This window comes from Nelumbo nucifera, chromosome 5, assembly GCF_055504915.1.
Source record: "Nelumbo nucifera cultivar China Antique chromosome 5, China Antique-T2T, whole genome shotgun sequence".
Taxonomy (NCBI): Eukaryota; Viridiplantae; Streptophyta; class Magnoliopsida; order Proteales; family Nelumbonaceae; genus Nelumbo; species Nelumbo nucifera.
Window position 1 is genome coordinate 19,986,809 of NC_142653.1, and position 25,538 is coordinate 20,012,346.

General features: G+C 39.8%; 2 protein-coding genes across 3 annotated transcripts; one reads left to right on the forward strand and one right to left on the reverse strand.

Annotated features, from left to right (window-relative positions):
• The first annotated feature begins 12,512 nt into the window (after positions 1–12,512).
• Positions 12,513–18,265, forward strand: AGPL1 (glucose-1-phosphate adenylyltransferase large subunit 1-like). 2 transcript variants are annotated; one of them, XM_010256471.3, is made up of 15 exons: positions 12,513–12,775; positions 12,994–13,346; positions 13,649–13,777; positions 14,034–14,207; positions 14,338–14,427; positions 14,542–14,625; positions 14,719–14,774; positions 15,243–15,336; positions 16,387–16,572; positions 16,645–16,725; positions 16,875–16,961; positions 17,044–17,148; positions 17,443–17,549; positions 17,666–17,726; positions 17,857–18,211. In XM_010256471.3, the coding sequence occupies exons 2-15, from the start codon at positions 13,116–13,118 to the stop codon at positions 17,956–17,958; spliced, it is 1,587 nt and encodes a 528-aa protein (XP_010254773.1). In that variant the 5' UTR covers positions 12,513–12,775; positions 12,994–13,115; the 3' UTR covers positions 17,959–18,211.
• Positions 18,266–20,847: 2,582 nt separating this feature from the next.
• Positions 20,848–24,894, reverse strand: LOC104595645 (mannan endo-1,4-beta-mannosidase 7-like). The gene is made up of 5 exons (XM_010256472.3): positions 24,438–24,894; positions 24,142–24,336; positions 23,467–23,589; positions 22,127–22,329; positions 20,848–21,623 (listed from the first exon to the last, which is right to left on the reverse strand). The coding sequence occupies exons 1-5, from the start codon at positions 24,759–24,761 to the stop codon at positions 21,167–21,169; spliced, it is 1,302 nt and encodes a 433-aa protein (XP_010254774.1). The 5' UTR covers positions 24,762–24,894; the 3' UTR covers positions 20,848–21,166.
• Between the last annotated feature and the right edge of the window lie 644 nt (positions 24,895–25,538).

Here is a 25,538-nt window from a genome sequence, read left to right on the forward strand (position 1 = left end):
ATTGAAAACATTTTTAGGAATGTCACATTATCATAAAATGGGCTAAATTAGTAATTATACACCCCAAATTAAATGGGAGAATGACCAATCAACCTAAAGTCAAAATTTGTAAACTCAAAATATTATTGAGGTAGATTTCAGTTTGAAATTGATACCAATTCACAGGCGAGGATTAATGCATAGAATATGGGTTATGATCCTTTTGAAAGTTTATAAGTCCGCAGCATACACAACAAATCTGCATTAAGCAAATCCGTATTTCTCCACAAAATAAACCTGCAATGGCCATGGCGTTGCCACGCTCCATTCTCTGTCCTCTCCCATCGTTTCCTCGTGGTTCGGTATCTTGTGGTTGTTATACAATCGTAGGTCCAACGTTGGAGAAATTAATAATCCCCGGATACAAAGTTGGTCCAACTTCTTTAATTCTTTATTATAATTAATGAATGGTCACCTCAAATGTTGCATGCCAATAGGAAAAACCCACTACTTATTAAAAGACAACGTACCCCGGCTGGCACTACACCTGTTCATGGGCCGGGTCAGCTTGGGCTTGGGCCGGGCTTTCACTCTGTATTAATAGATTTTTCTAAGACCCGAGCCTGAGCCCGAAATTTATCCCATGTTATTACTACTGCTGAAGTGGCTGAATAGAGAGAGAGTGAAAGAGAAATTATAAAGAAAAAAATAAAAAAATGTATATATTAAATTATAAATATATATATTTCAATAAATATTATATTATTTATATATTTTATATAATATATAAAATACATATTATGTATTTTATAAAATATATAATGCTGAGTTGGGCTGGGTCGGGCTTTTTGACAAATCTCGAGCCCAACCCGTAACACAGTCAGGCTTACTGTGTTAGGCCCGACTGGGGTGCGGGCCGGGATGAGTTGGGCCATCGGGCTACCCGACCCATGAACAGGTCTAGCTGGCACCTCTCTCTTGAGTCTAGACATGCTCCTACATAGATCACTCCTCACACCAACCTCACAATGCGCTTCAACCACATATCGGGAATATTTCGGAGATGTTGTTAATACATGGTGGAACAATGTTGTGAGGTTGATGTCAAGTGCTTTTTGTGAGGAGCAAATCTCAATTCCTCTCGAGTTCGGCTCTCCAGACCACGAGAATTCTAATCACATTAATCACAGCCATATATGGAGAACATTTCATCCGCTACATAGTATTATATAGGGAGAGATGTTCAAAATTCACGGGAGGTAATGTACTGTGGGTAGGCGTGGGCAAGAGATTCGGAGTCATTCCTCTCTCTTTGGTTCATCCAGAGAAACCAAGCCACGTTGAAGGATAATTTCATCATCAATCAAGGATCAGCCATGATGATTTTGTTTTCGGATTCTGATTGCAGGAATCTCTTGTAAAACACTTTCCTACTTGCTTGATTTTTGTTGGGCCTAAGTGACCTAATAATGCTACCGTTCCATTCGAACGGATGACCCGTTCTGATAACAAAAATTTAAAAATAAAATAAACAGCCAAAAATAATTGAATGGGTCAATGGGTTGACGATTCAACCACTCAAGTCAATGGATCGTTAACCAATTCAATGGTTTTTGGCCAGGGATCGGGATTGGGGTAAAACGGAACTGGTTGCTTGGACAATTTCTAATTAAAAAAATAAAAAAAAAACGGACAACCCATTCTGATAACAAAAATTACATGCAAAAAATTGAGTGTGTGAGGTCCATTAAGCATTACCATACATGTTATGCCATTCGATCTTGTGACTTATACGACCTAAAAACGGAACCATTCTGACCATCGGTTTTTGGGTCAACGGTTCAATTGTTCAGTTCGAACGGATGGGTCGTTCTGATAATAAAAATTAAAAAATAAAAAATGACCAAAAACCATTGAACGGGTCAATAGTTCAACCGCTCGGGTCAATGGATCATTGACCGATTCAACGATTTTTGGCTAGGGACCGAGATTAGGATAAAATGGAATCGGTTGCCTAGATGGCCAATTAAAAAAATAAAAACCAGCCAAAAACCATTGAACAGGTCAACGGGTCAATATTCGATTGCTTAAGTCAATGGGTCATTGACCCATTCAACGATTTTTTGCCAAAGACCGGGTCAATGGGTCGACAGGTCGAGAATTCCATTCTATCCCCTGCGAAGCAGGGCCCCTCCACTAATTATACTATTTATTGATAAAATATGTACATTTATACACACACACATTGTTGATGGAGAGCGGTTTGACTCGTTTAACCTTGATAGTCGAACCGATGACTTGTGACCCAAAGGCAAAAGCAGGTCGACCTCTGAGCTAGTTTTTAAAACATTGTTAATTATACTTATTATTGTTTAATATGTCAAATTTTATTATTTAATTGTGACAATATGGATTGACACATTTGACCCAAATGGTTTAATTTCTTACCACTACACCTAGATGAAAACACTATTTTTTTCTTGGTAGATATTAAAAGTATAAGTTTTTATGTTATTAAAATTATTAATTTATTATTATGGATTTAATTATAGAATTTAATGATGAAAAAAAAAACAAAAACCCCTTAAATATATGATTCGATGAAAGTGAATGCAAATTAATAACTTAAATGTTACATTTAATGAGAGAGAATTGAATGAATTGAAAATCTTAAAAATACATCTTTTCAACTTATTTAATATCAATAACCAACTGTTCTATTTGCCCTTATTTTTTATCAATAAATTTAAATATAAAAGGATAAGTTTTGCCCTTAGAAAATTCCAGAAATATTTTTATGATTATTCATACTTTTTAAAGTAGTATAAATTTGTAAATCCCGTTATGTTGGTTGCAGGAAGCTTCTCCTTCATTCATTCACTTTCACAGCTATCTCGGTTTCTCGAGTTAGCTGTGAAAGCAATCGGTGGCTCGTGCTTTGGTCAAGATTGGCAAGAAATTCCTCCTTGTTCATTTCTCATAAATTGTTGATTTTTGAAATTGGTGATATTTTAAAAATCAACAATTTTTGCTGTTTGTTACCATTCCTATCATGTAAGTCTCATTTCTGAGACATTGGAAACCATTCCTATCAGGTAAATTGATTTTTGAGAAATTGGCAATGAATTTGTTTGGCAGTGATTCTCAAAAGTAATTTCTTTCACTGGATCACCGTCTTCATTGTAGACATTTGATGCCATGTTATCTATGAAAATTGGAATCTGCTGGAAATTAGGGAACCAATGAAAATGGTGATTCTTCATCCAGGCCCGATTTTAAGAATTGATTATTTAGTAATTTCTGAAAATTTGCTGGAATTGCCCTACCAAACAGCATATTCATCACTGATTCCTGAAAACGTTGGCTTTGACGTGGAAGCAATTTTTGAATTTTTGAGAAATCAGCAATGACGACAAACATCAATTAAAATAAAAAACTGAGAGAATATTAAAAATATTTCGACTCTAAACATTCTAAGAAAAATACATACATTTTATAAATGATGTTGTCTTTTCTCCGAGATGTTCTCAAGCATATAGGGTCTAAAAACATTAGAAAAATAGAGATGGTAAATTGTAACACACTGATGAGGGCAGATTTGGCCCTCCAATGACATTATGACACCTGGCACTTACAGACAGCCTGACACTTACAGGCAGCTCGCCACAGACAGTTCACCATCGTGCAGCTTGGCACCTTACAAGCAGCTCACCACCATGCAACACTTACAGGCAACCCGCCACAGGTATCTCACCATCATGTAGCCTGGCAACTTAGACAACTCGGCATTGCACAGGCAGCTCACCATCATGTGACAACCCCGAGGAGCTCACCACCGTACCCTGCATTTTTCGGGATTGTGACTTGTAACGGTTGTATTAGCTCACCCACTCCCCGATTTAGGCGGAAATGAGCAACTTTACCGGTTGGTGGCTTTATGCCCACCTAACACGAAAGCAGGTCCCATCACAGCGGGAATCCAGGAACTACTCCACCAAATCCACGAGGACTCCAGTATATAAAGACCTCACCCCCCAAGGGCAAAAATAGGCGAAAAAATGGGGTGGTAATCCCTGCTCTCTAGCTCTCTCATTCTCTAATATCATTCTCATCACACTACTAAGTGCTAACTTATCCATCGGAGTGACCTCACCGGGTATACACCCCCGGGCTCTCTGATTCATTTCTTGTAGATCAACCAGCTCCCGCCGCCTACAAAGATGAGCAGATCATCTTCAGCTCGGGAGTAGTCGGTTCAGTTCCCGTCGTCGCTGGTAGCCAGATCATCCCCTGTAGGGAGCACTTGGGTTGCGCTACACTAGGGAGCTCTACTTCAGCCTCTGAGTCATCGGCCACTTGGGAGCAGACGAGGTGACGAGGTACTTAGCCAAAAGATTGATACATGACAAAAAGCGGTTACATCAATTGGCGCCATCTGTGGGAACACGCTACAAATAGCTAAGTTCTCATCCTACAAAAAGCTAAGTCCTCTTCTCCCAGAAAACTAAGCCCTCACTTTTTAGAAATTGAAGCTCTCGCTTTATAGTTTCCTTTTTTTTTATGAACTCAAAGTCAGTGTAGGGAGCTAATAGACTAAGAAGTTCTACCAACTTTACTTTCAATTCAAATAAAACAACACCAGTCCTTTTCGTGAGGTCCCCTCTACAAAGACGAGCTATTCGTGGCTTCCGCGGGAGTTGGCGGCCAACAAACTACATGGGTGCCCTTGCTGGTCGAGCCTTCCAAGGCTCCCGTGCGAGCTGGCGACCTAAAGTTAGTGGTACTGCCCCCAAAGGTTGAGTTCCTGCTAGCTTCTTGTAGGAGTGGGTGACCGGCGTCACGAGGCTGATGCAGCGCAGTCATAGCTCTAAGGCGCCCACCCGACAGCCTGGCCCTGGCGTGACCTGGCGGCCTGGCCCAGGCGCGACCTGGCAGCATGGCACAGGTGCGACCTGGCGACCTGGCACATGCGCCGACCAAGCGACTTGCAAGACGTTCTCGCCGACGAATTCGGCATGCATATCCAACGTGCATGGCAATTACCTCCAGGAATCTCGAACCACTTAGGCAACCTTGCAGATGGTGCATGAAGCCTACGCCAAACAATGCATGTATAAAGGCACTAACCCCAAAAGAAAGTAAGCAAGTTCTAGCTCTCAGACTATGATTTTTAGCTCGCGGTCTACTATGAGAGTACTGACTTAGCCATCAGAGTGACCTCACCGGGTTAACCATCCCGGGTCCTCTGACATTTAGTTCCTTGCAGGTCTCTAAAGAGCAACGAAGCTCATCAATCCAGCTCGGCACCTGGTCAGCCCAACGCCTCACAGGCAGCCCTGCACCTAGTTAGCCCGGCACCTCACAGGCAGCTCGGCACCTGGTTAGCCCAGCACCTCACAGGCAGCTCGGCACCTAGCCATCCCAGCACCTCATAGGCAACTCGGCACCTCACGGGCAGCTCGACACCTCACAGGCAGAGACCTCCTCACAGGCAGCTCAGCACCTCACGGGCAGCTCGACACCTCATAGGCAGAGACCTCGGCATTACACAAGACCCAGTCGCCTCTTCGGCATGGGCAAAGTTCAAGAGTGGACTATGAGTCACTCCCAAAGCCTAAGGGCTACAATACTGCTCAAAACCTAGTCGCCTCTTCGGCATGGGCAAAGTTCATGAGTGGACTATGAGTCGCTCCCAAAGCCTAAGGGCTACAATACTGCTCAAGATCCAGTCACCTCTTCGGCCTGGGCAAAGTTCAGGAGTGGACTACAAGTCGCTCCCAAAGCCTAAGGGCTACAATACGGCTTAAAGACCTAGTCGCCTCTTCGGCATGGGCAAAGTTCAAGGAGAGTGGATTATAAGTCGATCCCGACACCTTACGGGCAGCTCGCTTCCATGCAACTCCCAGAGCCTAAGAAACTGAATCAGCACTTACGAGCTCGTCGAATTACGGGCCAAAAGGAGAAATCTACTCCCTTCGCCGAGTTACTTTCAGCTCAGGAGTGGGGGGCAAATGATGAGGGCGGAGTTGGCCCTCCAATGACATTATGACGCCTGGCACTTACAGGAAGCTCACCACAGACAACTCACCATCGTGCAGCTTGGCACCTTACAAGCAGCTCGCCACCATGCAACACTTACAGGCAACCCGCCACAGGCAACTCACCATCATGTAGCCTGGCAACTTAGACAACTCGGTACTACACAGGCAGCTTGCCACTAGGCACCTTGTCATCATGTGACAACCCCGAGGAGCTCACCACCGTACCCCACGTTTTACGGGATTGTGACTTGTAACGATTGTCACCCACTCCCCGATTTAGGCGGAAATGGGCAACCTTACCGGTTGGTTGCTTTATGCCCACCTAACATGAAACAGGTCCCATCACAACGGGAATCCAGGAACTGCTCCACCAAACCCACGAGGACTCCAGTATATAAAGACCTCACCCCCCAAGGGCAAAAAATGGCGAAGAAATGAAGTGGTAACCCTTGCTCTCTAGCTCTCTCATTCTCTAATGTCATTCTCATCTCAACTAAGTGCTAACTTAGCCATCGGAGTGACCTCACCGAGTATACACCCTCGGGCTCTTGGATTCAATTCTTGCAGATCAACCAACTCCCGCCGCCTACAAAAATGAGCAGATCATCTTTAGCTCGGGAGTAGCCGGTTCAGTTCCGTCGTCGCTGGTAGCTAGATCATCCCCTGCAGGGAGCATCTGGGTTGCGCTACATTAGGGAGCTCTACTTCAGCCTCTGACTCATCGGCCACTTGGGAGCAGACGAGGTGACGAGGTACTTAGCCAAAAGATTGATACATGATCAAAAACGGTTACATCACACACCAAAAGAGAGATATCCCCAAGTGTGTTTCATCCTTAAGCTGTGGTTGGTTGTAATGTCAATAAATTTGTATTGATGCAAAACCATGGCAATGTAAATGAATTAAGTGTAAATTCTAACCTATTTTTGTTATAAAATTTAGCCTACTTTATTTGATTGCAGTACAAATAAAGTAAATTAAGATATGGAATAGAATAAAGTAAAATGTAAGACAAAATTAAACAAGAAATTACATTTTTTACATTTGCACTCCCATGCATCTGTACTAATGCAAATTTGCACTGCAACCAAACACAGCCTTGGGAATGTTAATATGTTAGAGCAAACAGAAGTATAAGGGAAGGACTCTATGTAATTCATTTCCCTGATTTCCTCACTCCAACAACCTATTCCAAGCCTTCAACCCTAAACTTCAAAAAAGAGATGGTTTGAATGGCCCTGTTTTCAAACTTCAAAGATAATGCTTGTAAGTTGTCATTTAAAAAGAATGAAGGTATAAGAGTCATTTTACTTTCATTATTTCAGTTTTAGATTTTAGTTGTCACTATTTGGCCCCTTATTCATTACAAAAAAATGACCCTACTATTTTATTTGAGTAGGTGCAATTGTGAAAAAAAAAATTAATTTTCATTAATATAAAAAAATTTCAAATCTAAGTGGGGACAATTGTCCACATTGACATATACATAGATCTGCCTATGTCTGAAATGGTTTTCTACCAAATTCTATTGCCTCATTTATTGACTATTGAGGCATATATTACTTTATTACTTTGGTTGTTCAGTTGTAACCAAGATTCATTTGCTGGTAAATTAAATTGGGCTTAAGCCTTAGGGAATTCTAAGAGAGAGGCTTAAATCCAAAGACTTCTTGGTCTGCCCCTAATCCTTTCTCCTTTAAATTTTATCCCTGACCTCTATATCCCCTTTGATATTACAATAGATGAAAAAATTTATTCCAAAAAACTCGTGAAGCTCCTCTTTGATAGATGCATATGTCTTTGAAATCATGGATTTAGAGAGTGCTTTTCACTAGATCTGTTCATGGGTTGAGCTGGGCTTTCACTAGTTATTAACAGAATTTGATAAAGCTTGAGCCCGAGCTCGGTTCAACTATCGGGCAGGTAATTGGGTCTCGAGCCCGGCTCTCATAAAACCCCAAAGCCCAACCTATTGTATCTAAATTGCAATTGTCTTTTTCTAAATTGTTCCCAAAATTTTTGAAGTTTTGGTTAGATCTAAAAGATTTCTGAAGTTTTGTTTAAGACCAATGGTGTGGTGGATTTGGACTGTTTGGGTGAAGGAGGTGGAAGAGTAACAAGTGTATCTGGCCGAGTGAAAACAGGGAAATTTGAAGGTTGAAGAAAGAAAGTGTGAAGAACAATTCGAAAGAAAGAGAAAATGCCAAAAGAGGGAAAAGTTGGGTTAGGGTTTTGGGTTAATAATTAAAATATTTAATATATATATATATATAATATTATATAATATATACAAATGTTTATATATTTTTTATTATATAAAATAAAGTCAGGCTGGGCTCAAGCTCGGCCAGGCTTTTATGATAAATCCCGAGCCCGGCCTAAAAAAATGAACTTAGTGTATTGGGCCCAACTTCAAGTCCATGAGCCTAAGAGTATGTCCAAACCCAGGCTAAGACGGGCCGGGCCATCGGACTATCCAGTCCATAAACAGGTCTACTTCTCACACAAATCTCACAGCATCTTCCACTAGTATGTTTTTATTAATTAAAGATTAAAGAAGTTTTCAATAGTTGATAGAAAATGCTATGACATGAAGCGCTCTACGAGGAGCAAATCCAGATGTGGATTTGCCCCAACATCCAGCAATTACATGAAACACAATGTCCGTATCCTTTTGGAATATTATAGACCCTCTCTGTACACGTGGCCCCCACTCACATGCGTTTCATTCAGATTCGTCAACCTCCCCCTTGACAAGGGTGGGCCTGCCAATAAGTTGCACTATCCCTATATTCTTTTCTTTTCTATTTACTCTTCTTCTTTCTTTACTCTATAAATTCTCTCAATTGATGATCTGTTGGAATAAATGTTGGTACCAACAATGCTTTTAATGTGATCCGTTTGCGGCACATCTCCATTATATTCATACTTTATCGTATGTTCATCATTGATGAGTCCCTATTGTAGAAGATGTGTGGTCATGTTATAAGCAAATTAAGCAATATTAGCCCATTACCCCCAACAACCATGGTCCAGTGGTATTGGATCCCAAGTCTCTGGGTCACCAAACACAATACCTTATCAACCAGCGCCAGCGGCTCCTTGCTTTAAAATCAATATTGTTGGTAGATATAAAAAAAAGGTAAAATACAAAAACCTTCCTGCTATTTAAAAAAAAATTTGATAAAAACCTTCCTTCTGTCTATAATCATGACGAAAAATGTTAAGCCCATGATTAAATCTTTTCAAATACATATTTTACCTTTTCATATGTTAATGATTTTCCTGGTCCTACTGAGACTAATTATCATTTCCGTTTATCCCAAGCTCGGATCTCTTGTACTTGTTTTTCATACATGGTGAGGTGCACTTCCATTCAAGTTTTAACGTTTTATGTCTTGGTCATTGACGAAAGGGAAGGTATTTGTTGAACTTTTCAAAAATAAAAGAAAGGTTTTGTTAAAATAAAACTATAAAGAAGGTTTTTATGATTATCAGAAACTTCACGGAAGCTTTTTGTATTTTACCAAAAAAAAAAAATCAATATATCTTTACCATATTAACAAAAAAATTGAGATCACACCAACCTCACAAAAACCATATTATTTTGCTGAAGCGGCAACTGTTTTTATTTTGAAAAATAAGTCGCCTCACCAGCACCCCCTGAACATTCCGTAGAATACGTGTTTTTGAGTACGTATATTTGAAATGCCCGCACATATGGAAATCAGTGTCAGTGCTCACAAATCGGAGACCGGATCTGCTCCTCACACAGGGCGTCTCATTCTGATCTCACACGCATATTCTATCTTGCATTGAGAACATATTCCGTATTTATAAGTAATTATGCATGGAAAATGTTCACAATGAATGGTGGATTTGCCTGTGAGGCGCCCCTGTGTGAGGAGCAGATCCCATTCCCACAAATCCATGCTCATACTGAGAGGAATTCACATCAGCCCCCACAAGTGAGCGTCCCACAACGTTTTACAGCATATCTCAGCTATGTATTATGAATATCTCGCAATAATATCATCCCCTTGTGCGTTCACTTTCACACAGACTCTTGTAGCGGTACATTAGGAAATAGGAATATCTCTCCATAAAAAAAAATCAAATCAGCCCCTATAATGTCCCAATGATGATATCATCATATCTGATATTATTATATACGACGGGGATTTGTGGGGGCTGATTTGAACTCTAAAACAATGGCACAAATACGAAGAAGATGTTCTTATTTTAATATAGCGTTGTAAAGACTATGCGAACAGTGTAAGAACGGGCTTGCCGATCTCGTACATATGGGCTAGAGTTTAGAATGAAACTGGAAAGCTGAGGGGGAAACATAAGGCCCACGTAAAAAGCAGCAGACATGGTAATACCGAGGGCCCCGCAAGGCGCTGAATACTGACGTGTTCATCTTTGGTTGGTTCCTAAGCCCGTTGTACTTGTACACGCCTTACGTGTATACTTCATCCCGATTCCCATTCATTATTCAAAGAGGAGTTTGACCACTTCTTGTGGTTGTGTCTAGCGACATGCACGGACGTTTGTTTTGTTTTCCAGCCAAGTGGCCCAACTATGAATTTGCCACGAGGAGCCCTATTTATCGGATATCGCTAGCCGTTGGCTTGGAAGATCATGACCTGATGATAGCCGTTGCCCGTTGCCCGCTCAACTACGCAAGTTGATAATTCACGCAATTAAGTGAAAATAACTACGAGTGGGAAGGTGGGATCCCACAAGAGTAGTGGTGAAAGGGAAAAATAAATGGTACTGAGCCGTGGAATAATGTGGTGGATGTGAAGTGCCCAAGCGCTCTCTCTCTCTCCCCCCTGCGGTAGGACTAGTAGTAATAGGACAAAAACGGCCATTGACAACAAAACAAAACAAGAGATTTATTATCATTTAAAAAACAAGACATGAGTTCACTTGACTGGCGTGGGGAGGACCAATCAACGAACAACATCACCCCCAAATCAGAGAAATAAGGCCTACTGACAATGAAGACAAAGATATAGCAGTGATGACACGTGGGTTCCACGTGGTCGCTCTCCACGAGAAGGAATGTGGACCGTTCATGTGGTATGAGCCAGACATAACCCCCAAGTGGACCTGTTTACATCAACTCTTGCATTTGAAAGCGACCTTCCTTTCATCTGTGACTATAGTGACACAATGGGGGTAGGCCGTAGGAGTACCCTTCATCTTCAAAACACCTTTTTTTTTGGTTCAGATCTGCACCCCACGACGGGGCGCCCTACAACGTCCCACAGCGCATCCAACATTTCTGGTATATCATAGGAAGATGTTCCTAATACAAGGCGAGGATAAGCTGTGGGACATTGTGGGGCGCTCCCTTGTTGTTGTGAACTCCTTTTTTTTCCTCTTTTTATTATTAATTAATATTTAAGTACTATACTCCTAAATTAGTGGCTCTACCAGGGTACCATCTACATCTAATAATTGAGAGAATTAAATAACGAGTACTCGCCAATTTGTCTAGTGGGCCTCACTACTCACATCACAGATTTCATAGCTGAAGTGGCAAAATGATCCTTCGCCCTCAAGACCGTCAGACGGGTATCCAATATCAAACTTTTGAAAATTTCAATTAAGTCCCTGTGTTTTAATTTTCTAGCATTTATATAACCTCCTCTAAAAACTTATACGGTTGGTAAATATTTCTATGCACCCCTGATTTAGAATATTTTCGTCCAGTTTAGGAGAGTGATGATCTGGTAGGAACGCTCTCATTGAAAACTTCAATTTTAGTTAGAAATTTAAAATCAACTTTATAAAGTCTAAACAACAGAGGGTTTTCATGAGTGCTGGTTTTATCGAGGATTGGCAGATACACACTTACACAGATCACAGAATTTAGGGTTTAGGGTTTTAAAGATTTAAGATAACCGTACGTTGATTTAAGGAAAATATTGTATTTTAAGTTTCAACATGGCGATTCAACGCAAGTTGTATTTATTATTAAAAATAAGAAAAAAAACTGTAAAAAAGCAAAATAGAAGATTCCAATTTGATGGTCGACGTTTTTTGTTATTTAATTTTCAGTGGAAGCTGAAGCCTGAAGGTGAAGAAGAGTCACAAGCAGTTATTAAAACTGCGAGTCTGCGACATGTATATTGGCGGGAAATGTGCATATCTCAAGTCTCAACCGTGAATTGAGTGAAGAAGGTTAGAAAGGTCTGGAATATACAGCGTTCGGATCTCTCCTATTTTCACTCATACTACTACGATACACGTTCAATTGATCACACTGTTGGGGGAGTCCCTACGACTTCTTCTAAAATCTTTTTTTTTTTTTTTTTTTCTTTTTCATGGTGAAAATGACTTTTCCTAAAACCTAAACACAAAAACAATATAATTAAATCCTCACAAATTTGTTTTCTTGCGTATTTATTTTTCGAACATTTTGGTTGAAATGGACAGGTGTATGGCTTTAAATGAGATCCCAAGATGCCATAGAAGTCCGTGGAACCCATATAGAAGCCATAGGCAGCAGAAATCCACTTGCCTGCTTGCCCACAGCTGTGGAGTCGCAGAAACACAGAGAGAAGTTCATCTCAATTCTCAAGGAATATGCATTTTTCTTAATATATATATACACAAAAAATATTATTATTGCAGGAATTCTCGTGACGGCTCACAGGGCAATAACACCAAACCTCCTCCACCATCGTGTTCATTCATGCATTTCGTCCTCCTTAGTCTGCCTTTTCAGCAAGCTTAAAGCGGTCTGATCACACGTTCCCTGATTACTCATTTCTCTTCTCCTAAAAGTTTGGTGATTCTAGCTTTCTATAATTTTGCCTTTTAATATCTGGGTACTTGAGATCTTTACCTCTTTTGCGGTCTTGGCTTTTCAAGTTTTGTAGTTTTAAATCCCCGGCTTCGGTCTTTCTAGTCTTCTTTTTACATATCGATCGATATCTTTCTGTTGTCTGTCATCAAGGTTCCCGTCTTTCTGGGATTTGGTCTCGGGGCTGCATCTTTTAGCTTTACGGTTTGATTCTATCGTCTAGATCAAGTGCGTTACGGCCTTGTAGAGTTAAAAGTAGCAGTAAAGCTACTGCAATGGATTCTTGTTGTGCGACCTTGAAGGCCAATGCCCATCCGGTACAAGTTAGGAAAGGGCTTATTACGAATGGAGATAATGGATTTTGGGGAGAGTGTCTCAGGGGGAGCCTGAACAACGGGACCATGGGTACCAAGTTGACCAAGTCTTTGAGAACCGAAAATGGAGGTAGAAAGATCAAAACTGGTGTTGCTTACTCTGTTTTCACAGATGTCAACAAGGAGGTCGCGGTAAGTAATTCAGTGCAATAACCCATTTTCTTCTGGAAAAAACTAATGAATACATGTTGGTCTTCTTGATTGTTCTGGATATTATAGCCAGAAATAGACTTTTTGTAAAATTTACACAGGCTATTCTTTCCATTTCATTTTCCAATTTGAAAGATGAACTGGTTCGGTATTCTTTTTCATGGGTAGTTTAGTTTAGTTGTGATAGATTGTGATACTTTGCCATAAAAAATATAGGTCAATCTTGAATCGGATAGTTTCTCTGATATATACTCTTAACTCTTACATCTGTATTTTGATTTCAGACTCAGACCTTCCAAGCACCGCTACTTGGTAAGCAGATAGCAGACCCAAAGAACGTCGCATCGATCATATTGGGTGGAGGTGCTGGCACTCGCCTCTTTCCGTTGACCAGCAGAAGAGCAAAACCCGCTGTAAGGAAATACTGCTGGATGCTTGTTTTTCCTATAATATTCAGATCCTGTGGGATTGATAACTTGTAAATCATATTAGTAACCTGCTGCTCTGTTTTTGTGAGTTTGACATAATTTAGGAAGGCCTGTTTACTTTTAATTACAGATTCTGCCAACAGATATACTTTTGTACTCTGTACTAAATAGACCATTGGTGCTGATCTCATATTCTTGTGATTTGGGATTGCATATTTAGAATGTTTGGTGCTACTTGTAGGTTCCTATTGGGGGGTGCTATAGACTTATTGATGTCCCAATGAGCAACTGCATTAATAGTGGCATAAATAAGATATTCATCATGACCCAATTCAACTCTGCTTCTCTCAACCGGCACCTTGCTCGCACATATAATTTTGGAAACGGTGTGAACTTTGGAGATGGTTTTGTAGAGGTATGATTCATTAGATTCATCCACCCCTTAAATCAGATAATGTATTCCCTGATGACCATCTCACTATAAATTTCTATTCCAACTTTTTAACTTTCTTGACGACTTAAAAGTCAATTTCTTGGGAGCACAGGTTCTAGCAGCCACTCAAACACCAGAAACAGGAACAAGGTGGTTCCAAGGAACAGCTGATGCCGTGAGGCAATTCATATGGGTATTTGAGGTGAGCATTTGGAATATTAAACAAAACTCTCGCCATAAAATTAGACAGCATTCCATTTACTTTCTTTATTAGTCCCCAGAGGCCTGTCTATTGAATTTTCACTATTTTATGTAGGATGCCAAGAACAAGCATGTTGAAAATATATTGATCTTATCTGGTGATCATCTTTATCGGATGGAATACATGGACTTTGTGCAGGTCTTTATTGACTTCCATCACCTGCAGAATTATTTAGTCAATTTTCTCCACATGTTTGCAAATTTGGCTTATGAATGTTCTATGTATTTGCAGAAGCATGTGGACACAAATGCTGATATTACAGTTTCATGTGTACCAATGGATGATAGGTATGTTAAGTATACTTTCTTTCACCATCATAGGGCGTTGAGGAATTTCCCTCCTGTAGGTGTTGAGAAAAGGAGGAAATTGTATCAATCGACTTAAGAGTTTTCTTTAAATGTGTGAAATGAAGAACCATAGGTTTTGCAATCCTGTCTCCTGTTTGGACTGAGAGACCAATATAGCTATCTCTTCTTGTTGGGATGTGTCAATATTAACTGGTCATATCTTCTAGCAGGCAATTGCGAAGATGGTTTAATTGGATAGATTGAACTGCTGGCCTATTATATAGTCACTTAACTATGATTACATGGAAAACATTGAGTAAAAGGCTTGCTTCATTATTTAAAAGCAATAATCCATTTTGCTTAGCCAGAACCATCCATCAATGTTTTGTGATATTGAGTATGTGAGATAATTTTTTATCTTGTGGCTGTTGGAGTCATCTTAATATGATCTATTCTATTATTTGGCAGCCGTGCATCAGATTATGGATTGATGAAGATCGATAACACAGGCCGCATCATTCAGTTTTTGGAGAAACCAAAGGGTGCTGACCTTAAAGCAATGGTAGGCATATCTTATCTCTTCTAAAAGTTAACAGGTTTTATGACTGACGAAAATAAAGCAAGGAGGTTACTCTTGTAGTGTACAGTCCCATAAACATATTTGTTTAAGTATTTCTCCTAGCCAAGGAGTTGGAATATAAATTATAAACATCCCACTTCAAAAAAAAAAAAAAGCTAAAAATTGCACCCATATTCTTAAAGATGTCATACTATCATTTCATTGTATTGTACTAAGAACATTGCCATCCTTTTCTAAGGGAACCACCATTTGTATATGTAGAATACAAAATACTTTTAAAATTAGCTAATCCCCTATTTGTTGGTATGGTATTTAATTCCAAATGAGTCTGGAATATTATGTTGAAACAAAAATAAGAAATGACTGCTAAATTTGTAAAAGACTAAAAGATTCGGGAAATGGAGATTGGAGAAATGCCATCAGAAATGAGTAGGTAGGTTGCAAGGGGATAGGTTAGCTCAATTTGCATTAAGCAGCACCAATTGTCTGCCCAAATATTAATTGGTAGGAGATGAAATTGGTTCTTTTGTAACAAAAAGCAAAAAAAAAATCAAGTCACAGAAAGTAGAGGATTTTCAAATTCCTGAACATTTTCTAAAATCTAAACTGAGATTTGATCAGGCAGCCATAAACCTGAAAATCAGGAGGGGTGGTGATGCAAGTCAAGACTTTCCCCCCCTTCACTTCCAATATTTGGGAGGAACAGATAAACTTATTCTAATGGGAAACTTGATTCTTAACTATTCTGAATCATCTTCGTGTGTCTCTTTTTGGTTACCCCATTTCTCTAATTTAATGGGAAATTAATCTTATCCATTTGAAAATGTGTTTCTCAGGAAAATTTTCTACCATGTAGAAGAGTTTTCCCGGGAAAATATGCTATTTTCTCTACCATGTTTAAGACCACAAGAATTCTTGATTAATCTCTTTGATCTTGTTTGTCCAGCAATGATATTTGCATTATACCAATCACAACTTCAGCTCATTCTCAATAGCTTTGACCTAATTCAGAGCTATTTTTCATCATTACAGCAAGTTAATACCACTCTTCTTGGGTTGTCTCAACAAGAAGCCATGAAATATCCTTACATTGCATCCATGGGAGTTTATGTGTTCAGAACAGAAGTTCTATTAAAGCTTCTGAGGTGGAGGTATCCTACATGCAATGATTTTGGATCTGAGATCATTCCGGCAGCTGTGAAGGAACACAATGTCCAGGTAACAGAGAAAACCTAAATCCAAGTTCTTCATTCTTTGTTTTACAAGTTGCTGAATGCTAAATCTTGTCAGGCATATCTATTCAATGATTACTGGGAAGACATTGGAACAATTAAATCTTTCTTTGATGCTAATTTGGCCCTTACCGAACAGGTTGGTATTTAGAAAAAAAAAATGCACTACAGATTTTCTACTTTCATATTTAGAATCATTGTGGGAAGTTCAAAATATTTTAAAGTTATATTGGTGGTACATTTTTACTATCTTCTGCAAACTGACATAATAATTTATCTGTAATTTAGCCACCAAACTTCGAGTTCTATGATCCAAAAACACCTTTCTTCACATCTCCTCGATTCTTGCCACCTACCAAAGTCGACAAGTGCCGGGTATGCTTTACAGACTACATCAGCTTGTGGCTTCAGCTTCTACTTTATCTCTCACATCTAAAGGTTCTACCAATTCATGCAGATTGTGAATGCAATAATTTCACATGGGTGCTTCTTGCGGGAATGTAGCGTTCAACACTCTATAGTGGGTGTTCGATCACGTTTGGAGTACGGGTGTGAGCTTAAGGTAAGTAATCGTAGTTCTTGGAAAGTTCACATGTTTGCCTTCAATAAAAAAAAAAAAAAAATACAAATCTCTTGTGAAAATGTCTTTTCTGGTTCTCCGTAAAGGTAAAGGGTGTCTAATTGTCTAAACAAGACCTAGCTATTTATTTCAGTTCTATTTGATGAGAGGCTAAACCCAATGAGGGTAGCAGTTTTCCTTAAAGCTATGCAAAGATAACCTCTGCTAGTAGAATATAAGTACAAAAATGTTTTATAGGTGGCTTCGATTATTCAGGATCTGGTGCTGTCTTTTCAGGATACTATGATGATGGGCGCAGACTATTACCATACTGAATCTGAAATCGCGTCCCTGCTGGCAGAGGGGAAAGTTCCAATTGGTGTTGGACAGAACACTAAAATAAGGTGAGAATCATTCACGGAACATACAGCATGTGAATCTGTGTGTGTGTGTGTGAATTAAAGTTAATAGAAAATGATGGAATTACCATTTTCTGACAAATTGGGCCCTATTTATCAAGGAACTGCATAATTGACAAGAATGCAAAGATAGGAAGAGATGTGATTATTGCGAATAAGGATGTAAGTATAGCTGTTTTCATGTTCAAGTAGATTATTTTCCTGTTTTGTAGAACAAATTGGCGATCTAAACACTGAAGTCATGGCTATTCATCCATGATTGACACATCACCTGAATACTTTTACTTTCCAGGGTGTTCAAGAAGCAGACAGACCAGATGATGGATTCTACATTAGGTCCGGGATCATTGTTATACTGAAGAACGCAACAATTAAAGATGGTACCGTCATATAGAGTCTTAAATACATCCATGGGACAAATATGAGCTTTGGGATGAAGGAGCTAATGTGTTGCATTTGGCCACGGGTAAATTAGGAATGCCTTTTTGTAGAAGAGCTTAATAGAGTTTACTTGATGAGGTATGTTCCTAAATAAATCAAAAAAGCTCTGTAGTCGCTTTGTTTGTACAGGAGTCTGTTGAGTTGTACAGAGCTGAAGCATTTACCTTTTAGATCAAGTGACAAAGTAATAATGGATCTTTTGATAATATGCTAGCTCCATATTAATTCACATTGAATGAAAAGCGAATCAAATGAATGCCTATGACCTATATGATTGATGGGGCTTTCAGTGGGTTGGGGTTGGTTGGGTGCAGGCAAGATAGATCCAGTCCAAACCAACCTAATAAATAAACACAGATCCTGATCGACCCTGGCTCTATAAGAAATAGATCAAAAGCAATCTTATTATTTACCCCAAAAGACCCGATTATACTTCACGAGCTTTGATTTGGTATTTTGACAAAATGACAACTAAATGTTATGGGCTTGGGCGTAGGATCTCGTCACGGGTCGGTCCACGGGGAAAACCTCTAGTTTCTCTTTGCCCTTCTCTTTGCGTGCTGACCCTATCGTAGCGACTTAAGGGGTGATTTGTCCAAGAGATCACCCTAACTCTCTTTTACTCTTCTCTTTGACTGATTGGATGCCTTTATTCAATAATAGTGGCTCCTTAAATAGGAGATTACAAGAGTCCTGCTCTTAGGGAGACTCATTGCTGAATAGGGAGATTTCCAACTCTATCTTGATAAGATAAGACTAATAAGATAAGATAAGTCTCTCTTATACCTAATCTAATAAGATAAGATAATCTCTCTTAATCCTAATCTAATCTACTAATTTAATAAGATAAGAATAACAAGATAGTCCAATCTAATCTACTGGATTGATAAAACTGTTGTTGCCAAATTGGATAGGATGAGAACACCAGATCATTATTGCTACTGCTCCCAATACACGTCCACATCATTATTCCCCTCTTGGACTACGAGCTTGTCCTCAAGCTCGAATTCAGGATGGGTGTCAGGAAACACCGTCAAAGGAATCCCGGATAGGTGGAATGACTTTGCCCTCCTGGATCAGGTTCCAATGAAGAGGGTTCATCCTCATCTTCCTCTTGTTTCACCAGGAGGCAGAAAAGTTTCTTGCACTTGTGCCCTCCTGAGTAGAGTTCATCGCAATTAAAACACTGTCCCCTCGCCATGCGTTCCGCCATCTCAGCCCTGGACAAGTGCTTAATAGGGGGTGCAATGACACTGCTCCCCACGTTGGATGCTGATTTGGAATTGTTGCTCGTCTGTGGCTTCCATTCTTGTCTGGCTACTGAATATGGAGCCATTCCGAGTGGTTTCGGGGATGCCCATGCTGATGGAGGCCACCCCATACTGAAGGTTCTGCGGCTGAGTTGTAGTTTGCGTTCGAAGGCGCGAGCTATATTCATGGTTGTAACCAGGTTGGGGGGATTCTACATTTCCACATCCACCCGTAGGGGTTCTGCTAACCCAGCGGTGAACATGTCTACTTGCTGGTCCGGTTGCACTGAAGATGCACTCGCGAGGAGGGTCTGGAACTGGCGCTGGTTTTCTGCCACCGTGCCGGTTTGTTTAAGGTTAATCAGCTTGCCTAAGGGGTTGCTTGTCAGTGGGGGCCCAAATCTAAGAAGGCAGTAGGACTTGAACTAGGTCCAACTCTAGGTTCTTCCTGTTCTAATCGATAGAACTAGAGTTGCGCTTCCTCTGTTAAGTGAAAGGCGGCTAGGCTTACCTTATCCCGGTCGTTTGTCCGTTGATTTCGAAAAAACTGCTCGCACCAGTACAGCCAGCCCAAGGGATCTCCGTTGTCGTTGTACGATGGGAATTCTAACCTGTTGTACTTGGGGATGACTACGGCCCCCTGGTTGCCGAACTGCTGTTCGCCAGAAGACCCCAGCAGATCTGGTCGGCGGCCGCTAGTGGCTATCACCCCTTCTGTGTTCATCTCTTTGCTAGAAAGGAATAACTCCATCAGACGCCGTAGCTCCCTGACTTCGTCCTTGATTTCCTGTACTTCTGAGCTAGTCTCCATGAGTCGGTGCTCGAGTTCGTGGACCCTGAACGGCAGCTGCTCCAAATAATCCATGACGCCTTGCTCTGATACCAAAATGTTATGGGCTCGGGCGTAGGATCTCGTCACGGGTCGGTCCATGGGAAGAACCTTTAGTTTCCCCTTGCCCCTCCCTTTGCATGTTGACCCTATTGTGGCGACCTAAGGGGTGATTTGTCCAAAAGACCACCCTAACTCTCCTTTACTCTTCTCTTTGACTGAAATTTTGGATGCCTTTATTCAATAATAGTGGCTCTTTAAATAGGAGATTACAAGAGTCATGCTCTTAAGGAGAATCCTTGCTGAAGAGGGAGACCTCCAACTCTATTTTGATAAGATAAGATTGATAAGATAAGATAAGTCTCTCTTAATCCTAATCTAATAAGATAAAATAATCTCTAAGTCTCTCTTAATCCTAATCTAATAAGATAAGATAATCTAATCTACTAACTTAATAAGATAAAAATAACAAGATAGTCTAATCTAATCTGCTGAATGGATAAGACTGTTGCTGTCGAATTTGATAGGATGAGAACACCAGATCATTGCTGCTGCTGCTCCCAATACGCGTCCACATCACTAAACCTGTTAATTCTCTTGCTCTTATTAAAATATCTTGTATATCCTTTCGAATGATAATTTTTACGGATGAATCAAGAGAAACATGTAGAAATTGCTGGGGATATTGGGCTGGAACTTGTAAAATCTAATCTCGACCCGGAACTCAAAATGCAAACCCAAATAATAATCGAGACAAAAAGAATACAAACCCAAACTCATCTATTTTATTAAAAGTTAAACACCATCATTGCAATAAACACACAGAGGCTTCCTCTATGTCTTCCTTCTGCTCACTAGGATCAACTAATCAAAAGTCTCCGTTCACAATAAAACAACATTAAGAGAAAAACAACGAACTCCATGATATTCTTCTACCCTCCTGGATGAACAATATTCATCTCTAGGAAAGAGCTTGGACTTAGCAAAACCTCAGCAACTCCAGCAACAAACATGAAATTACATATACTATGCACATTTCAACTTAACACCTCCAATTTTTCATATGAAGACTCTTTTTTTTTTTAGTTTCCTACATTTCGCCCCTTGTTTCTGGTCAGCCACTGAGCCCTTCTAATTTCCCTTGCCCTCTTCAACTTCTCAATATTTCTGAGTCGGACATACATTTTCCGAATTTGATAAAGCTTGTGAGATTGTTGGGCAATCACATTTGTTGTTGAGGAGCTCTCGCCTAGAACTATTTCATACCCATCTCGGAGAGAGTCCATTCCTAGGGCTAAAAGTTGCCAGAACAGTCCACCGGCAGCTGCTCCTCCCCTTCTAGCTGATGAATATATCTTGTCGTAGACTGTATTAAACAGTATGTCCCGCTCATAGGTGTTGTAACCAGGGTCTTTCCAAGATTTTCCAAACTCAGTGAGGAGTAATGGCTTCCGAAGGATGTTTTGTGCATCTTGAATGTGAGTGTCAAGCCAGTTGCTCAAGAAAGAAAGTTGTGCTTGATCATTTGAGCTGGATAACCTGTTCGTAGAACAACATCATAAGAAAATCCAGGAACAAGGAAAAACACCATGAACACTAGAAAGTGTAGTTAGCTACTTTCAGATCTCTGGGTAAACAACGCATGGAGGGGTTTCTCATGTATTAATTAACACTTTCATCAGCATATAAAAAATTAGTGCATATTCCTAGGCCTCATATTTAGCAGTGAATACTGTGTGATAAACCAAAGTCATGAGATCCCAAGTAATGCATGTTATTCAGAAGCCAGAAAACGATCTGATTATTGAGCTACTAAAATCAGTTCAGAAGATTGAACAACATGCAAATCAACCTCATGGCCAATGGTTATTGAGCAGGCCCCATGCATTAATAAAGTCCGCATTACTGGTGCTTGCATGATGGTAAGGCTTACATAATTTCTTGATTGCTATATTCTAAAAGCAAGTAATCAGATTTCGAGTTTTTTCCTTTTTTTGTAAAACTTGATTTGGACTTTTAACTGTATATCAGTTGATCATTACCATTGATCAGGATATGAGTGAACCGTAGCAAAATCGATGCCAGGAATCTGATTATTTGCAATAAAGTCTGTTCCAAGTTGGAAACCTGGATTGTATTGCTTTTTCTGAGGTGATGATTCCCCATAAAATCCTTCCAAACCAACTTCTAGTAAGTGATTTCTGTCGATGGATTTGACATGAGAAGACATCTCCGTAATCCAAGCCTGTCAGCCAAGTAGAAGTTAGAATAATCCACAGCAGTCATGTATACATAAACTTCCCAGTGGACCATATAAAGTACAACAGGGCATAAATGAATCATGGGATTTCATGCTTTCTCAAGCATGCCATATTTGGGGCCAGGAGCATGGTTTTGAAAATCGGACAGGACAGGACGGTTGGATGGACTGGTTGTCCCAGGAACCAGTCATGACTCTGGGTCCGGTTTTGGACCCCAAAACCATCCAGACATTAGACTATTTGACCAAGGGCCCATTGATCAAAGCAGTTCCACTTCCAGCCCAGTTTTTAAAACCATGGCCAAGAGGACACGCTTAGGCTTTGTTTGTTTGGAATAGTATAAATGCATGAGAGTGCAAATGAAAAGAATGCAAATTTTAATCCACTTTTGCTTCATTTTTATTTTAAGTCGATTTATTTTTTGTATTAATCAATGCCTAATCCTCCATTGGGCCTGTTACTTTTCCATAAACAGTATAACATCGCATCATTAACCAGTATTTACACATAACTCTTTTTCTTTCAAACATGATGGTAGCGGGACCCAAGCCCCCGCTCCCCCGGGACAAATCATGCAGCATACCAACTGAACTACCTCTCAGTTAAATACAAAAAAAATAAAAAATAAAAAAGCTACCCCTCAGTTGGCCTTTTAAGTCAAATTTGATTTTACTTCATCTATTCTGAAAACAAACACAAATTAAGGTGAAAGCTGAAATACAAATAAATCACAATTTCCATTAAAATCATTTGCACACTCATACTTTTGAACCAGTGCAAATGGAATTGCACTGGAAACAAACCAAGCCTTAAGACCTCGACTACCAAGAAAGTAACTCGTTTGCCCCAAGTGCCAATGGGGTGTATGTGGGGTTATACATGCCTGAACCACCTAATGGATATTCCCCATTAAATAAGAAGGGCCCCCGTGTTCTCCAAATAACAGAAAACTACCCAATTTGAGTATGGAGGTACAGGGGAAGAATGCCTTTAAATGCTTACGAAAAGCCAAATGAAGCGATTCCTCCCAGCATGACTTCAAAACACCAAGAGAATTGAATGAAGAAAACTATAAGTTGAACAGTGAAAATTAAATGATAATACAAGGAAGGTATCTTAACCTGAATGGTTCTTCCTGATAGATCTGATGTGCATCTGGGTTCATTCATAAGCTCCCATGCCATGATTGTGGGATCATCTTTGTAGGTAATTCCAGTAATGGTGTTGTATCTTGTGAGAACAGTCTAAAACAAGAAAAGAAATTAAACAAATAGGCATTGTAATAACAATGGAAAAAAAAGTAGTAAACAGATAAATATGTGTGTGTTTGTGTGTGTGTGAGAGAGAGAGAATCAGTCTTAGAAACTAATTAAGAAGAAGCCAATTCTAGAAAATCCTGTAAAAGGGAATCTTGAAGCTCCATTTTTATGTCATAAGAAGTCTTCCTGGAAAGAATTGTCCAGAGTAGAGAGGGAAAAAATTAAAGTACAGGGGATAAAAAGTTGGAAGAAAACCCATTCCAAGATTCAAGAAATAAATACGGGTCAGGAAATCTGTTAATAAAATGTATTATAACCCATTTAATCTCACCAAAAATACAACTCAATAATGGTTCTTCTTTTTCTTTTCCCTCTATTTTTGGATTTCCGTTAAAAAGGTGAGTCATGAATTTAAATATACTAGTAAGGTACACTATAGCAAATCATCAGGAATCAATACACAGCAAAAAAGAAAAAACTATATATAGAGACACATCTCAAATAACAGAAAACAAATCGAACATGTTTTCCAATTACCTTGATGTGATTTTTGTAGTATCCCTTAACAACAGGGTTTCTAAAGAAATCGTCATCGCTAGTTAGATATTGCCCTTGATTTCTAGCCCAGTTCACATACTGTTTCTTCCCTCCAAAGCTCTCATAGTTGTTTGCCAAGCTCAATATAAGCTTAATTCCGTACCTCCTCGCCTCAGAGATTACAAAATCTAATCCCTTTAAACAAAATCAAGAAGCAGAACATCATAAATGGAGCCCAACATATAAAACAGCTCACAAAATGGAAAAAAAAAAGGGACATATAGCAGCAAACATACTTTGAACATCTCTTCATTGTAGGAACCAGGAGCGTACTGCAGAGGTTTGTAGCCACCATCACTGAAAGCCCAAGTTCTTGCAACCGTAAGACCATGGCTTGAAGCTTGCTGGAAGGCCGAAGAGACTTTGCTTCTCTGAGATGGGTCTGAGGCAACATACATCAACCAGTAGGCATTGAACCCATTGGCATAGTAAGGGCTTCCATTCAGCATAAAACGCATTCCTCTTGTTCTGACAAAACCATCTTGCGCTTCAACTTGGATAAGAAAATTCCGTTGTTGGATACAGAGCAGAAGAAACAGAGCAAGACACCAGTTCTTCATCTCTCTCTCTCTCTCTCTCTGCGCTATTTCCGAAGAAGGAATGAAGGAGGAGAGGATGAATTGATTGTTCCCCTGTGAAGTCGGAGCTGAAATTTATGCAAGAGTGACTACTGATATCTAGCCAAATTGTGAACAGTTAAGTTCGGTTGTTGCCGTTCTAGCATTAACTAATGCATGCAATGTCAAATGTGAAAGGAGGAAAGCTTAGGTATCTCTCGAATAGACCATAACGAAGGTCCACCCGGATGAATACGAAAAATAATTAATTTGACATTCATTTCAATCACTTGCTCCTTCATCTAGTTTACGAATAAAAAAAAGCAAAAGTAAAAGCAAAAGCAAAGAAAAAGATAAAAATCAGTTGGGTGATTTTACATTTTACAAAGCAGAAGCCTAAAAACAAAAGTTTGATTCGATTCTTGCTGGGTGATTTGCTTCCCTACCAGCCACCAGCCACCAGCCACCGTATCTCGGAATCTCGTCGTTTACCCAGCAGCGAGAACCAGCCCGTACACGTATTAATTAATGCTTGTGAATTTGGACCGTCCAAAATGGAAGGACAGTGGCCCCACTTAATTTTTTATAATTTAGATGGTACATCTGTACGTCCTGCATCCAAGATCCCCCTGAAGGTATGTGATCTCTACATGATGTCGGTGCTCCCTCCGTGGACCTAGCCTTTGGATTTTAGTATTTTACAGTTACAGTTTAATCAAAAGTATATCAAGAGAGTCAGTTACAGTTTAATCGAAACTGCCAAACATCCGACGGTGCGAT

Coding starts and splice junctions, on each gene's coding strand:
- LOC104595645 (XM_010256472.3), bottom strand. CDS start 24,761: ATGAAGAACTGGTGTCTTGCTCTGTTTCTTCTGCTCTGTATCCAACAA. Junction 24,337..24,437: donor ACAATGAAGAGATGTTCAAA/GTATGTTTGCTG, acceptor TTTTGTTTAAAG/GGATTAGATTTTGTAATCTC. Junction 21,624..22,126: donor CACTCATATCCTGATCAATG/GTAATGATCAAC, acceptor TTCTACGAACAG/GTTATCCAGCTCAAATGATC.
- AGPL1 (XM_010256471.3), top strand. CDS start 13,116: ATGGATTCTTGTTGTGCGACCTTGAAGGCCAATGCCCATCCGGTACAA. Junction 16,726..16,874: donor ATTTGGCCCTTACCGAACAG/GTTGGTATTTAG, acceptor TCTGTAATTTAG/CCACCAAACTTCGAGTTCTA. Junction 17,149..17,442: donor AGTACGGGTGTGAGCTTAAG/GTAAGTAATCGT, acceptor CTGTCTTTTCAG/GATACTATGATGATGGGCGC.